Source organism: Harpia harpyja, chromosome 1 (assembly GCF_026419915.1).
Source record: "Harpia harpyja isolate bHarHar1 chromosome 1, bHarHar1 primary haplotype, whole genome shotgun sequence".
In the NCBI taxonomy this organism is placed as follows: Eukaryota; Metazoa; Chordata; class Aves; order Accipitriformes; family Accipitridae; genus Harpia; species Harpia harpyja.
The window spans coordinates 86,172,143-86,189,615 of NC_068940.1; the positions used below are offsets into that span (position 1 = coordinate 86,172,143).

The 17,473-nt window shown below is 40.2% G+C and overlaps 1 protein-coding gene across 1 annotated transcript in view; it reads right to left on the reverse strand.

Annotated features, from left to right (window-relative positions):
* CUBN (cubilin) overlaps positions 1 to 17,473 on the reverse strand; it is a 149,054-nt gene that overhangs the window by 73,261 nt on the left and 58,320 nt on the right. Inside the window, exons 29-31 of the mRNA XM_052803346.1 lie at positions 9,284 to 9,465; positions 2,448 to 2,622; positions 516 to 697 (exon numbers count right to left, since the gene is read on the reverse strand). Coding sequence (XP_052659306.1) covers positions 516 to 697; positions 2,448 to 2,622; positions 9,284 to 9,465 — 539 coding nt within the window. The remainder of the gene's footprint in view (positions 1 to 515; positions 698 to 2,447; positions 2,623 to 9,283; positions 9,466 to 17,473) is intronic.

The window sequence follows — 17,473 nt, forward strand, 5'->3', positions numbered from 1 at the left end:
AGCCAGCCACAATCCCCTCTGGATGTAGACCTCCCTCTCTCCTGAGTTTGTAACAGGGTGTGGGCAATCTATTATATATGTGGGCAGTCCATACTATGGCTTGGAGCAAGCTGTGGTAAATTGAGCTATAAATGGGAAAGGGTGTCATAATAACAGTCATCTATGTATGAGGTTGTTCCCGCAGTACTAACTACAACTGATACCACCAAAAGGAAAAACGTGGTGCCAGGATGCAGCATGCACTGCCTTCAAGAAAAGATCCTTCCAAATATAAGTGGGAACCTGGAAGAATGCAGAAATGCATTCGGGAAGCTTGCTTCATTGGTGAAGCAAAGGGAACTAGATGATAACTATTTAGCTGTAAATTTAAGACTTAGCTCATCACTGAATAAATATGACTATGCAATTACCAGTCTGAAACCAATTGCAGCCTAGGTTGCACAGTAAGCTTCCTCTTTTGCAAGCATTTCACCAGACTCATTAAGGAAACTGTTGAAATTTCTATTGCTACTTACTGCAACATTGTCAGAGTCACACGAAGGGTGATTTTCAGTGTCAAAATCCGTGAAATTCAATAGGACTCTGTGGCTGTAGTCAACTTGGATAAGCCAAGAACAATCTGTGTTGTTCTTATAAGGTTGAGGATAGTTTCCAGAATGGATTTCCCCACTGGTAGCTTGGAAAATACCACCACAGCCTGAAAAAGACATAATCAGTTTTAATCACAAGCTTTTATGCTTAGCGAGATTCCACCCCTATTTTTAAACAAAGGGAAGAACACCATCTTTATATTTCCTACATTGAACTTTTGTAAGATGAGTGCTCCAACTGTTGAAGTGTCCTGTCCGCAACAAAAATCAATGGAAATGGCTATCAGGGAAGTATAACATTATCATTATTGGTGAATATGCAACAACAATGCTTGTGAGTAATGTTTCTTTCTAGCCCCAGGCTGGTAGTAGATGTTGTAAAGGCTGAAACATTAGTGCTGGTATTCCTCTATCCTAGATATTGTAAAAACAATCAAAAATATCATTCATACGAATGCCACAGACCTACCATACTGAGAAAGCAATGACCAGGCCTAGCTGAGCACAGGGGTGAGAAAAACATTTCTGAAAATATCAAGACAGCTAGGAGCTCCACTTTCCTCATTAGCAGTACAACAGTTGCAAGCCTGAAATTTCTGCTTCTCTACCCATGCAGCTGAGGGTTTCCTGAGGACTCAGGGCATGGTTTAGGGGGCATGGTTAATGGTTGGACTTGATGAGCTTGAAGGTCTTTTCCAACCGAAATGATTCTATGATTCTATGATTCTATGACTCCACCCTCAGGTATTTCTGACCAGAACAGCTCCAGTGCTCATGAATATCTAAATAGCCAGGAATGGTGCATTCTGTGCGGAAAGTACCAGGGCTTTCAATAGGACTAACACAAACAAATAGACTTTTATATGTTGTAAAGGGACGGAGGAGGATGAGAGAAAGACAACGACTGCTGTAGATGGAGGCAGCCTGCTGGAAGGATAAAAACTATACTGTTATTGCGTTTTGGTGAGTGGGTATTTTAGCGGCTAGAGGGGGGTTGGAGTACAACAGGCAAGATGCTGTAAACGGATAAGAAAGCTTCAGGTGGCCTAAGGAGACAAAATAAGCCGCCAGATCTCAGAAGGGGATTAATTCAAAGGACGATTGTAGACTTCTTTTATTAAAAAAAAAAAAATCGTGTGCCTTTCTCATAAAGCTTGTGAGCATGGAGAAGTATAAACCTTGACAAACTAATGAATCAGTGTGCTTAATCAACCAATACTGCAAGAATTAAAATCTGCCTCTCCTCACTTTTCATTGCAATTATTTTCTGATAATTGGTCTTTTCATAAGAACTCCCATGTAGAGACATGTGGTTGGGTCTTTTAATCATGTCTCTTCTTTTACCGATTACCAGTAAAGCTTTGAACAAATAATCACATGGAGGATGGATGAACCTTACAGAGTTCAAGTATTTACTAATCACTCCAAATATTTTTGGAGTCCACCAAGTTCTCCAACTTAAGCCACGTTCTCAGATATTTTTCACTTTACAGTTTAAACCCAAAAGCATCATTCAGCTAATAAAGGACTCTGGGTGGGTGAGTGGGTAGGGAGAACTGCTAGCACGCAAAAGTTCTTTTCTGATTACAGGAATGTCTTGATTAATTACACAGAGAAGAAACCCCAACAAGGTAGACTGTTACAAAATACCTGAATAGGCCTAGATTTCAGCTAGTTGGACAATTCTTTCCTCTGTGTGGTTTTCAGCATCTCTTAGTGTTACCAAATCCAGTAACACCCAAATTCTCCTTCAGTTTTCAGTCCTATGCTGCTGTTTGGCTACTTTAAATGCTTGCATGGCTGATCTGTGATTCTCAGACTTCCTGAATTTCTCCTGGTATTAATCAGTATACTCACCACCTGGATTTTCTTGCCAGGAGGCATTAAAACCTTTCCTTGTCACTGCTGCATCTGTCTTGAAACGGACAATGGCTGAATTGCCAGTAGTAGAGAGTTGCAGTGGGTTCTGTGCTGATCTTGAAACACACAGCTGGGCTAGTCTAGGAGAGAGGAAATCAGGGCCACCGTAGACCTAGAAATGGAAGAAACACTGTCAAAGTTTTTCAAAGAGACTGTCTGACACACAGAATACATGAGAACTGTTTAGCTAGAAAAAAAAAAATCTGTAAGTATTGAACATTGAAATGATTCCACATTTTGAAATGTAAAGTAGTTAATAAAGTTATTTTCTCTGCAGGTTTACTTGGTATCTGAACCACCCGGCGCAAGTATGAAATTCTAGATGATTTCAAAGCAGCCTTGCATTAAATAAGAATTTTCTGCTTTGGGGACTTTACCACATTCTTCTTCTCTCATCCCTCCAGGGTTAGCACCTTGTTTCTGAGGAGATATAAAACCACATTTTTTTGTGTGCTTGCGCAAACAAACTATATCTCTTTGCAGGAACTTGTGCTGATATTTTGCACCCATTATGTTTAAAGGCACAGTTAAGGCTGATTTTTAAATTGGGGCTAGATATCATCACTCTTTCTGATAAAACAAAAAACATTGCAATTTTATTGACTTCAATGGCAGAATCAACATCCAGACTATGGGATTTTGGTCAAGTAAACTACATTTTCTTTGGAAATAAGGATATATATCACACATATTTCCCACGGAAGACAGGTTTTTACTTTTAAGAGTGATTATTTCCTACTCAGAAGAGTGTCCCTCAGGCAGTTATAAACCAGAAAACCAACACTCTTTTCATCAACATCATCATCAGTATTGTGTACTCTATAATGCATTTTTAAACCAATTCAAGTGAATTAGATGGCAGTGCTGAAACCTTGTTAATCCTGTTCCTTGTTTTCCCAAAGAGATGTGGGATTTTAGTTTGAGCCCATTTATAACTGCTGGAACTGGCTTACCTTCCTTAGTCTTCCCTCTCAAAGCTGAAGAAAACACACATGCTTCAGTGCAATTTTCAAAACCAGACATATGATTTTGGTGCCTAGTGCCTTCAATGATTGCATTTTCTAGGCTTCTTAATGCTAATGAAATGTCACCTGATATTAAGGGTCTCCCGCTTTCCAATGGTATGTCCCTGGTAGGATAGCAGCTGCAAAAGTCAGCTTGACAGTAACCTCAAATGTGAAAACTGTTAAAGAGATACACCAAATAATGTGCTATTGTCTTTCAGTAACTGACCTAGGAATAGATAGCTTCTCATTGTATCAGCATATATTATGTATAAATCCTAAAGCTAAACTAGAGAATGGCAAGTTCTAACAACAAAACCAGGGAATAGGAAAATAAGGCAACAAATCCCATCAGGATTTTCCCACCAGTAGCATCCCAAGTCTGCAGCAATATTTTATTAGTCTGGTAAACATCAAAAAGGTCAAAAAAAGCAATCCATGAATCTGTCTCACAATGTGGCATTAAGAACCAACCTTCCATATGGTCCTTTTGCCTCTGATCTCTTCTAGATGAGGGGAAACTCAGTATTTTAATAAGCTCTGCTGGATACTTTTTAACCTCAAAAGAAGTTTGGGTTCTGTCCAAGCTAAATATCTGAGCAAGTTTTACAAATAGCTGAGCTAGTCCCACCACCTCCAGGGCTGTGTAGTGCATTCCTACATAATTTGATTGGTCCTGTGCTCACTAACTGCTCACAGTGCCTGACACTGCTCTGCCGTTAGAGGTATAAGGGAAAGAACTTTTTTTTTAACTGCAAAAGATATTCAGTGACTCCAGGGTAATGTGAGATCTCAGAAGCTGAAGCTTGCATCCCCAGAAGAAACAAGGAATTAATTTTTTTACAAACATCATAGCCTGTTAGATATTCAGAAGACTGTATTTTGTTTTAGTGGCTGAATACACAGGCTTAATAGCTTAAACATTTCAATTTTGACTGAGACAGCACTTTTTTGCATTCTGCAGGGAGGCTGCATGACTTGAATGGATAATGGTTTCTCTGTCCAATCGATTGTCTCAAGGCATTCAAGAGAAGTCAGAATGGATGAAATCACAGCTCAGATTAAGAATCTGTAATGAAGCAGTCACAGTCTGGGCAAGAAGCATGTTTGTCCTCTGGAAGCTCAGTGTCTTTAGCAAAATCTTACTGCCTGGCTGCATGTGAGGCCCAATGACAGCTGCATTTGTCAGAAGTCTGTTCAAAATCTGAATTTTAAAATGTGTTTGTGGTACACTCCCTGAGTCAGAACCACAGCATGAGAACTGGCAGGAACACATGCTCTTAATCATCTAAACCAGCCCAGAGAAGCTATGTGGCAGAGGAAACAGCAGGAGTTTCTAATATGCATCTAATAAGCATCATGGACCAGCCTCTCACATCATCCCTGGAGCTCCCTGGGGCCATCTACACACCACGGGCAAGGGGACCAAACCCAGCTCTGACATAAACCCTGCTGATTTCTGTAGTATTACCTCAGAAATGAACTTGGCCCAAGCCGAATACTTAGAGTTGACCTGTTGGAAGAAAATTAAGGATGGGGAAGAAATATTGACGGAAATATGAGGTTTGTGGGTCTCCTTTACATTGTTAACTGTTCAGCAACAGCCTTCTGCACAGTTTCAAAATAAAAAGCACAGTCAAAGGCATGCTTTTTACAGTTAGGAGTGTATTTTCTTTTCTCCTTTATGCCAGTTCAATTAATCAGATGCTTTCACAAGGGCTGGAACAAAAACGAGTTAGAGTGTTTCCATGACAAAAAACAATAAAATGTTACTTTTGGCTACAAAGAGGAAAACCAATAGTTACCACATGAAAAAAAGGAGAGGGAAAAGAGAATGGATGGAAAGAATGAATTCCAGGGTGTGGTTCACAAACTCACAGGATGTCTGAGCTGCTAACAGATAAAAATAAAAATAAAAATATTTAGTCTGACCAGAGCACCTGATCCAGAGATAAATTGATGTTGGATCGCATAGCGGGGATGCAGGACACTGCCATAAAGCCCATGGTTTTAATCTGTTCTTATCATTTGCTTCTGCCCCGTTAGCTCTATTTATTGTTAACAGTCAGCATTCCAGAGTTATGAGCAAGAGAAAGCTGTTTTTATGTGGCTGGTCACACTCATGACACAGATTTTCTGGGAATAAAACTGATCCCTGTTCAGATATAACTGCCAGCAAAGAGAGAGCTTGGCTTTGACAGAGAACTAAGAATTATGGTAATACTTGATGTTTCTGCATATTTAAATGAGAAGATTAGAGCATCTAATAAAGACTTGGAAGTGCAATAGATTGACAGCATTCCTTCCTTTTCAGCTCAGTACTACATCTTGTTTTGGCAGAATATATTTCTAGTTTACAAAAACCCGGTCCACGTTAAAGATGTCACAATTTAACAAAGCAGGCATGGTCATTTTTCTCTATGTATGTATTTTCAGTAGAAGCCATTTAAAAAATATTTTTAACTCTTTTATTGTGTCCAAAATGATGGCTTCTATTTCCATGAAACATTTCTAGAAAACATCTTTAAGAACAACTTAAAATTTGCTTCTGGATGTTTGTAAAAGGAATGGAATCTGATGGGGAAGAGAGAAAGACAGAGTACAGCAGAGTCATAAAAGAAACAAGGAGGACGAGGATTAAAGGAGAATGTGTCAAACACTTGAGCATGCAGAATCGATGGGGAGAACTTGAGGATTTCACACACAAAATTTTTACATAACTATTATTGCACAGTCTTGGTGAAAAGTTTAGTGAAAAGTATGGCAAGACTGGGATACTGACATGGAAGGGACAGCCTGTTTAGGAGGCATTGTCAAAGGAAAGAGGAGACAGTTGCTGCATTTTACAAGAACAAATATGCTTCAGAAAAATGCGCAAGAGAGAAATATTCAAGAAACTATGGTATAAAAATGAAGTTAGCAATAAAGGTGTTGCGAAGGGAAAGATCTCTTAGAATTTTCCTACAATTCTCTGCCAGGTCGAAGGGGTGAGGGAGTTTCTAAGCGAAAGCTAAATGCATCCAGGCGAGCAAGTTTTGTGATTACTGGGGAATTTTTATTACAAGGTAATATATTTCAGAATAGCAACAGAAAAGAACACAAATTACTGCAACGTTCTAAAGACAGCTTCTTATATTCGAGAGGAGAGAGAGTTAACGGGACAGGGAGGGACAGCAGGGTGCAGAGCTACTTTAGTACTGATTTTGACTTCCTGTTAAAACTGGAAAGTTATTTGGCTTGAAAGAAAACAGGAAGCAGTAGAACTCACTATTCAGAGATAAGGAAAAAGTGAAATCAGGAGAATAATTATGAGAAAAAGCAGATTTCAAAACCCAAAGTACTGGTAGATAGGATACTCTTGGGAAGATAATGTGACAGTGAAAGAAGTTTGGAACCTTAGTGAGCACTGAAACACACTGTGTCAAAGACACACCAGGAACCTCTTTTTTTCTAACACTTTTCAGACTTTTGTGTGTGTGGTCTTCAGCTTGGACGTATGTAGACAACTACAGGAAAGAAGATGACAAGATAGAGCAGCTCCTGAAAATGGTTAACGATGTTCCTTTTTTCCCCTAACTAAACCTGAGTCATCATTTGTTCTGTGCAGACTATATCAATCATGCTGTGAACGTGTAATTTTATAACAAAAGCAAGAAAATATGTATGTGGCAAGGTACATAATGCTCCACCAAATGCCTCCAGTTTGGCAGGGGAAGCTGTTCACTGCCAGGCAGAACCTTTTTATCTTGCACTAAGACATGAATGAATTTTCCCCAATAAGTTGATTTACATTAGGTTATCTGCCAGCAGATCAGAGACAAGTGTTGGGAACTGGAGGAGCCAAGGTTAGGAGACAAGTAAGTCAGAGGCATGCCAATTCTGAGGGCAAGAAGGCAGAGAAGTTCAAACAGCAAGGCAGGCATCTGTGCTGCTGAATGAGTACGGTTGGAAAGAAGTAAAGCATAGCAACTAAGTTTGAAGTGGTAAAAAAAGAAAACCTAAACCCTAAGGTGAATACCTTGCTCTGGGACACAGAGCAGCAAACTGTAGGATCCTCTTAAACTACTTCTTTAAGCAATTTGTGTCCAGTAACCCACCCATTGGTTTTAGGCCAGTTCCCCTGCTAGTCAAAAAGTTGACAAGCGAATGATTGCCAGCCATCTGTACTCTTACTGGGTTGTGATAGCTCCTGGGTGACCACCTGCAGATGTAGGCATTGTCCTTGCACTATTCAAGAAATGGTCAACCACAGCAGACTTAGATTTTGTAGCTGTTTAAAGGATTCCTCTGGGCAACAGAGGCATAACTGAAGCATACAGGCAGATTAGCTTCAATCTAGTCATTTTAGGCACAAACAACAATGAAGCTGCAATACAACAGACTTCATCAAAACCCAAACCAGCCAACACAGATCGCTTACTCACAGGCATTGGTATCAGCAATGTGACATGCAGTCATATCTGCCAATGCTGCTGACGGAGAATTCTTGGAACAACTTCCTTACACCCAAATCCTACAGAAGTCCCAAAGTCAATAGGATACTCAAAGCACAGTGTCCATTTGGTCAAGACTTCCATTCCATTGCTAAGCTAGGGAAGCCTGTTTCAGAGCCAGAAAGCTGGAGTTAAGTTATACATCTCTTCTACTCATACAAATGCTCAACAATCATCTAACTGGCAACTGTGTATTTAGGACATGCTTTGGGATGTGGGTTAAGCCTTGCAGGAATATTGCTAATGAGTTTGCCCTAAGGACCACAGGCTGGAGATGGAGAAATCAAAGCTACAAAGGTGAGAATAGACAACAGTGAGTATGTGTAGGTGCTGGACAGAAAGTTGTCTAGCTGTATGCTGGTCACATATCACATTACCCAGGAGAAGATGAGAAGAAAGGTCCCAGCAGAATGGTACAAGATCTCTTAATCAATCTTTTGGCTTCATTACAAAAACATACATATGTCACCCATGTATTAACATTGAAAGACCCAACAACTGTACCTCTGTTAGTGATCTCAAATGTCTCTAGTGGGAGCAATCTAGAAAGTCTATACTTCTAAAGAATTTCTTCCTGAAATTATTTCCTATCCCTTCTTCCTGCACTGGAAGTCTATTCAAATCTGTTAGCTGGGATTGGTCACCTGGCTGCTTCCCAACATGAGCACAAAGATGTCATATATAACAGGACCATCCAGTCTTATGGGTCTCTTAAAGGTCAACAAACCCTTAGAGAGGTCCCTTTTCTCCTTGTTCCACTACCCTAAGCTGACTAGGACACTGCCTCTTCTTTTATTCTTTTTTCTGAATACAAAGATTCTTCATAGTTTTCAGCACTTGGGGTTATAAACCTCCCCACTTCCTTGGAAGGTCCTACACAAGGTCTCACCTTAGTTATCCCCTCAGTGTTCCATTATCTTACTTTACACCAGGAAATTTTATCTCCATGGTATAGCACCCTACACTTAGTTCTTTGTAAAAGGTGGACTTTTTAAGACTGGGTTTTTCAAAGCAGTGTTGTCTCTTGTTAGGAACTGTACAGTGCCTAACATCATTATTGATTAAGGTATACAGACACCAAATGCATAAAAGCAAAAAAAAATAAGACCATTGTGGCTTCTGTGATGACATCTGTGGAATGTAACTGTAACCACAGCAGAAATGGGAAGTTGCAGTAGAATCATTTGTTCTGCTCCTGCAGTTCTTGGGATTATCTGCTCCAGACAGAAAAGTGTGTAACTTGTGTATTTTTGAGGAGTAAATCTAATGCTCTTACCTCCAAAACATCGTAGTTGCAGTTTGCATGATATTCAATGTCGAATTCCTGAATGGTGAGTTGAATGCTGCTACCAGGTGCTGTGTGAATGTACCAGATGCACTCCCTATTGCTTGGGTATCTGTTGGGGTAGCCAGGGCTGTGAAATGAGCCAGAAGGGCCAGAGAGTTCTCCTCCACAACCTGACAACACAGCAAAGCAGCCCATCAGTGAGGGGCTCTGGAAAAACTCATTGACAGCTCTGCAATGAGGACAGTCATTAGCACCCATTTCATGCACAAATGTATACAGGGCTTGAGGGTCTGCTGTATCACAGGGAACTGAAGTCTAGCAGGGAAGAGAAACTCAGGAACAGCAGGCTGGACCTGCTGGCACTGCCCATGCAGTAAGTACTTCACCTCCTGTTTTGGTATGTTTCTCACCATACCTCAGCATCTGCTTTGACAGCTGAAGAAACTGAGACACAGAGCAAAAACAGTGACATGTTTTGTATTGGCCTCTAACTTTGATCAGTTCTAGAAAGCTGAATTAGATCCATGCTTAGCTGGTACTGACCTCAACTAATACACAACTAAGTTATCATGGGGAGGGCTTCCTATTGTTGTAAAAATGCCATTTCCTACTGCTTTAGAAATCATAAAATTAAAGACAATGCAATTTCCCTCAGCCCACTGAGCATGATTACAAGCTGCCAAGTCACAGTGGATAAACTGGCTTTCTGACATTTGGTGGATTTAATGTTCTTTTTTATTGAATTGTAACTGTGCAATTGTAAGACATGCCATGTATGAAAAGTTATGTATTTTCTTTTCAGATAAGAAATTATTGTCCTAACCTCACTTCCCATCCCCTTGGGTGATTAAGTTCTTGCATGTTATGAGCTAGCTTTAAAAAAAAAAAAAAGATGCAAAACAATGGATCATATGCAGGCCCTGATCTGACAGCACAAAGCAGCTGAACACCTGAAACTGCAGCTTTATCATTGCTTTACGGAGATGTAGCAACTGCTGCACTTGCCTCCTTTTGTTGAGTTCTGGGAAGACGGTCTCCCTGACCCAGTCCCTGGGTGCATGTGTCAAGCAGGGTGGGAAGGCACAACAGCCCTTCCCAGTGTCAGGGCTGATTTAGATCAGCTACACTCATGGTGAAACCTCATCTTTAGAGAAGCCAGTAGGGTGGCCATGTATCTGTCACATGCAGAAAGCAAGGGAATTGTGTGTTTGATCCGATTTTACGTGTGTGTTGCTCTGCCTTGCAGCAGCATTTTTTTTCCTCTACATTACAAGCCCCCAAGTGCTTCATTTAGGCACTAGCTAATCTTTTGCTTACACAGCTTTTACAGGGTCACTCGAGCTTTGTAGGTAAAGCCTGCACTCCATTAGTCTCTTTGGCTTCATCTCCAGAGGGAAGGTTCTGTCACATTGCAAAAAAGCCCCCAAATACTTAATAAAACCATCTAACAAACCATGAGTTCTGCATTCCCAGAGGCAAATACTGTGGTATGTCAGAAGTGATAAATAGCATCTGTATCAGAACTTTTAGTTATAGGAGATATTTTATAACATAAAACAAATAAACTACCCCTTTGACCTGCTCAACTAATCCACACAGATGTGTAGAACTCCCCTAATCTCTATTAAGTCTATGCATAATCTGCAACTTGAACAAGGTATCTTTGGCCATTGCTCTGCTTAACGCTTTTTTTTTTTCTTCAGGAAGCTATAAATCAAGATCTTCAATTAAATGCAAGTACTTTCCTCAACACCTTCTGTGACAAACTTGTCATTATTGAAGGGTGGCTGCTAAGCCCCAGAGGCATTTGCCGTCATCTCTACCACGGGGTCTTTCAGCTCCTCACTGAAAACTTGAGTTTGGCTTTGCCACAGCTGGCTCTAGGACTTCTGGGATGGCAAAATACAAATCTGAAAGAGGAAAGAACAGCAGGTCTGAAAGGGAGCAAAGCAATAAGAAGCTATTTTAAACTAAAAAAGAGCCACCTAAATGCAGATGTGAGGAAGACTCCAGCCATGCCAGCAATGTAACACAGATCTCTGTCAGACTATTACCCAGTGCTTACCGGAACACCACCTTTTAAACACAAGAATTCCCACAATTGAACAATAGTTAGCTATAACCCAGGAAATCCTTTACATAGGTGAGGTTGATCTCACCGGTGAATTGGTGAATCGGCACGGGCTTAGTTCTTCTCCCTTTTTCCCCACCTTGCTGCACAGGATGCTCCATAACCCTGAGGTGGTTTGCCCTGCAGCCACAAAGCTACATTACCAAGCTACTGGATGTCTCAATCAAGGAGTAAAAGAAGCCTTTAAGTGTATTTAAAACCAATCCTGCCTTCATTCCCTCTGGAGAGAAAAACAGAAAAATGTAGTGCACTTACTTCCCCGAGGCCTGCCAGCACGGGTGGGTAAATGTTAAGTCCCTGAAACTTTGATATCCATGAATATTTCAGCAGAGAGACAGAGAGGAAGAAACCTTCAGTGTAACCCACCACCCCATTTTTTTTCCCAGTGCCATCAGAAGATGACCTAATTTTTCTCAAAACAAACCAGGCCGTTGGATTTTTACAACTGGAAAAAAAAGGCGTCGGCGCGGGGGGGAGCCTTACAGCTGAATTTGCAGGGTGAGTTACTCTCTTTCTTTTCCCTCAGCAGCAGGAACGGCACGGCCGCTGAGGACAGACTTCAGGAGGGGGAAGCCTCCTCGCCAGCTTGGGAAACAGAAAGATTTCTCAAAAAACAGACTTGATGGCTTGGCTCCTGAGGGGGTGGGAACGGGGAGGCAGGGGAGTTTCAGCAGGCAAGAACAAAGCCAATTGCTATTTATCTCAGCCAGGAGAAAGCTGGGAACATTTTAAAACTAAACAGGCTGTTATGACTCAGCTTCTCCTACTAAGAGTTTCCTGATAGCCACAAAGACATGTTTTTTTATTTAAACTCGAAATGGCTCAGATGAGTGGAAAGCTTATGTGCTGCGCTTTGAGGCGCAGATCTTTCTTTCTATGCAACCCTTGCAGGTAGCATTCAAATTACTCACACTCCCTCTCCAGAGTGGTTTATATTTTCTCTAAGCTCAATCGATATTCTCTGGATGAGGTATGTGAAGCACATAAGACGGTCAAACTGTTGTTAATGTGCCATTTCTTTTCTTCCAACTACAAATGTTCCCAGAAAAGGCTTTTTGTTAAAAGAGAAGTGATTCTTCTTAAGTGCTCCAGTAAAATGGAGGTAAAGTTTAGATCTCTGATTCATTTCTTATAATGAATGTGCTGAATTCATGTTGCCAATCTCTTATTTATTGTTTGCAAACAGATTAGAAATTGCTTGAGTTTATGCCTAAGTATTCACTGACTCATAGCTGAATAAAGGACTCGCTGATCTTTGCAAATACGTGAACTTCACACCTGAACTATTTTGACTGACCTGCATATGCAAGCAGAAATGTCCATATCAGAGCAGAAGCATAATCTCTGAACTGTCTGGCCAACTGGCAGGAAGTCTATATATTATGTTTCTGCTCTTATATGGATGATGTAAGAATCAGTTCTGTTGTGCTTTTTTGAAAATATAGATGCTAGATGATTTTAACAAAATATTTACAGAAATACTTGAGAGATTAAAACAAATGTTCCTGCCTTTAAACTCACTTGCTACATCTATGGAACACTAAAATGAGAAAAACTCAAATAATGATAGAAAAACTTTTTTAAATGCTTGCAAATGTTGTATGTGAAAGATTTGCCCAGCCTTAGAATTAAAAGGAAAAAAAAAAAAAAAGAATTGTCCAGGAATACTGTTTCAAAATGAGGAGCGAACTTTCATTCACCAACTTTGCAGCTTGTAGCTTGGTTCCTGGAACATTATGGGTCCTTATTATTCACAAACTTTTTGTCCTGAATATTTTAAAAAGGTAAATTTAGAATTTGATCCTTGATTTATTCAGTGTCTTCCCCATTTTCATTAGCCACAAAATTCTTGTAGCATTATCCCTTTCTTTGATTGTATCACAGATACAAGCCATCAAGGAAAACTGAACTGCAAGTATTTTACGTATTATTTGTGCATCACCTATGAAGACAGATTCCCTGCCTTAAGATGCTTATACTAGGCTTTGAAATCTGCCTTGGCAGATACTTAAAATAGAAAAGATATCAAACAAATTACATTCATATGAATGGTGTTCAGGCTGAAGATGTAGATGTAGATGCAGATGCATATTTATTTATATACATATATGAATATATGTGAATATATGTATGGATATTGCATTTAAAAGGAAAACTTCAGGAGAAATGCCAGAAGCATATTTGAAGCATGCATTTGTATGTACCATATCCTTTTCCTATTTTTTGAACAAGCTAAGAAATACATTTTGATTTAACCTGGAATGTAATTTCCATACAAAAGTAGCCTGCCTATTTTATTAAGATATTGAAATAGGAAAAGTTTAAATGATGATGTAATCATCTTAGCTAATCGAACTTCTTCCATCTCTGACATCATCATTAAATGAATACAAACCTTCTCCCAATGTTTACATTTGTCTGCAAACATCAGATTTGAGTTTGCGTCTATTTAAATAAATGGAATTTGTGCTGTTTATGGCAACAAAGTAAAAAAGATTTGGTCTTTAGGGATAAATAAAAATGCGGAAGCAGAACCTATAAATTGCTGCATGACTTCAGCTCTCACTGAAATAATAGTGAATAATCTGAAACCATTCTGTTCCTAGTGAAACATCTTTAAAAGTTTTTCTCAGCACAGAAATACATGGTCTTGCTGTATGTGGACAAATACACAGACGGCTGCACTGCGGAAAAGTTTCTTGCAGCTGAACTGCATACGGCGTATGCTCTGTTTGTGCAGACCTCCGTGCAGTCATTTTGGAAACTTCAGCCCTGCAGTTAAACTGAGAAAAAAGTGGGAGGGGAGATACTCTTTTAGTAGTGTAAAGGTCCTGGAATTCCCTTGAAAAATGCTTAAAACAACTACCTAACCTGGTGTTAGTTGCTAGGAAATCAGACAACAAATAGAAAGCTCAGGAAACATATATTTGGTGTCTTTGCTTTCCTCTGGCTAAAATGTAAGTAGTCATTGAAGACTGTGCAAGGGATGATTTATAGATCTTTCCATATTACTGCCTGTCTGGTTAGCAGATGGTGTTCATTAACCAGAGAAGAATCCCTATTCTCGTAAATAATTATAGCTGAATAGAGAAGTAGTAATCTGTGGAAACCTCTATTATTTGCAAGGTTTTCAGATTTATTCATGGGTATGTTTTAGCCACATGCTAGAAAAATCCCTTCCATAAAATTTAAAGTGAACTGGCACTGTTCCTGTAAAATCAGAGTTAGGGAAATGAAAGGATTCGGAGTTGTTCCATTTGTTGTGCTCATGGTGAAATACTTCAGTAAATGTTAACTGACTCTAGCTGCAAGGAGCATGTAGTATGAACATTTGCCTGTACTACACTAATACTTGCATGAAGTATAACTTGGATTTGATTCTGAAATCTTTTGCTCTCTTGAGTTGCTTTAGTTCATAGAATATTATCCAATGGAGCAAGTGGGATAGTTTTTGTGATGAGGGTTTATGCGAGAGAGTAAAAATTCAAGTAAGAAACTTTTTTTTTCTTCTTTCTGATTTGTTAATCACTTCTGTAGCTTTGATTATTACTGTTTTATCAGTCTCCTAATGACTAATGAAAACTTCTCTTCTCATGAACCAAGTGGCTTTCTCCACACCCTGTCCATCAATCATTTCTTAGGGAAATCCAGCAGAAAGAATATGATGGTGAAGGAAAAGAGCAATACAATACTTTAGGGCTACATAATTCTTTTCTCAATAGTGTTCTTTGCTTCTTTTTTAAAGGGGGAATTAATGTGTCACAGGAAGCAGAATAGTGGACACAAAGTTTGACTATGCTGAGAAGAGCCAATTGAATTTGTAAGCTCTACTGACAATCAACAGCCAAATGAGTAAGCTTCCAATGTAATGTAGATGTATATATAAAGCAGTCAGCTCCTACATGCACACTGCTTAATAAGGTAAGTGACGGGTCTAGGAAATATGTGTCTTCTCAGATAGTGACAGTTGTCACTGGTGTAATTTTGCACTGAGAGACCTTTGCCCTTTTGGCCTCCTGATTTTTTTTTTTAAGGAAAGCAATTCAATTTGGCATGCCATCTTTGTAATGTCCAGACTGTTAACAAGAGTTTGTTGTTTCTCAAAGGGCCAATATATGCCCCCAAATATATTTGCCTATATTAAGCTTCCTAATAAACAGCAGAAGTGGAATGGACACCTTGCAGATTCAAGCTTTCCTCTGGTGAATAATCCTCTTGAGGCCTTGGCTGCAGAAGAAAACATTAGTGATTTAGCCAAATCAATTCTAAATCCAGCCTCATCAATGAAAGTCCCTTAGATGAACAGTGTTATTTCAGAACCACAACCACTTTTAAATTTAATTCTTTGCACCAGAGCTTTCCATCCAAGTTAAAATTATATAGGACACGTTTAAGCATAAATAACAGCATTCACCGAAGATCAGTTACTAATTCTGTCTTTGGGAAAGCCTAAAGACTGGGTTTCCTTCAGCAACCCAGATCAGCAACTCAGCAACTGAAAAGCAGTGGCTCAGCAACTGGAAAGATAAGATGCAAATGTTTCAAATCAAATCACTTCAAATTTGTGTCATGTGTGCCAGAAGGGTCTCCTCACGTTAGCTATCAATGAGGTAGCTTTTGGCTTTTTGTGATTACCTCATAACTGTGAACAAAGCTGCTGGAAAGAATGTCTGAAGTGAACTGTATCAGGCACATGGTGGCAAGTGTAAATGCTGCTCTTTTTTATCACCAAAGCATGTGAATGTCCTTGATATATATCTCATAGATGCTTCAGAACCGCCAGTTAAGGAGCACATGGACAGCCTGAGAAATAGTTCACAGCAGCTTGAACTCTAGAGCACATATTTGTCAGTTAAGCAGAATTAAAAGCTCTTCTCTCAGCTATATATATATATAGGCTTGTTATTTTCTTGTCAGGTGAGATGTTACCAGATCCAGGTTTAGATTCTCTTACGGATTAGCCCTCAGGGAAGAGGGGACCTGAATGCTTCACTCTTAAATACCCAACTCAAAGGCTGCATCTCCTGATGAGTTCCCCTAGACAAGGAGACTTTCTCCAATGAGCTTTTTTGTGCATTTGAAAGATTTTCAGAAGGGAGAAGCAAATATAGCACCCGGACCACAGTAACATATCTAATTTTATCAGTCTAGGGCAACGGTATATGCCTAGACAACATAGCCACCAAAGGTAAGAGGAAAACCCATATTTGTGCATGACACCAATCAAGAAAAAAGGAAGCACCTGCAATGAACAAAAAGAGGACAACTGTGGTCAGCTCTGGAGGAACTTGCACTCATATTACAGGCTGTCAGGAGTCGCAGCTGTGACGTTCAGAGCCAGCAATGACATTCCCTAGGAGCCAGCCCTATCTGAACCCACAGATCCTGCTGTGCTGCTTAAACACAGGCCCACATTAGCAGTCTGGGCCCTGTGCAGCGCTAGGCTGCAGTTTAGTGTCCAGGAATTAACAGAGGGGCAGTGCTGTCTGACAGAGAAGTGAATGTGTCAGCGCAGAAAAGGAGTGCAGGGGGGTGGGAGAGGACTGGAGAGTCCAGGAAATGTTTGGAGGAGGGTGTGGAGGGAAAGTGCAAGATTGCTTACCGTGCGGGCAGATTCTGGAAAGGTTTGTGAGCTTTGGAAAAGCAAGTCAACCCCGCACCATGGCTACTGTATGGAGCTGATGTCATCTGGCTGTGCATAAAAGCCTTCACTTTTTCTTCTTTTGTGCAGTCCCAGAATGACATCACCTCGAAGCACAAGAACGTACCTTTGTGCTGCAGCACTTCCCCTGCTGGCTGCTGCCACACATCTCACTCCTCCCACATATGTCCCTCCTTTGCCCAGAAATGCTCCTTGACCTCAGCTGAATGCAAAACATCACTGTCTAGTCGACGAGAGCCCTTTGGGAGCCCGCAAAAGCCAACAGTCTGTGGTAGCGTAGAGGAGCTCCTATTCAAACAACCTATAGCATGCTGTACACCTCAGCAACCCACAGTGGGGCCTCTGCAGCTGATTTCAGCTGCTTTACAATGCTGTCAAAGCTGAA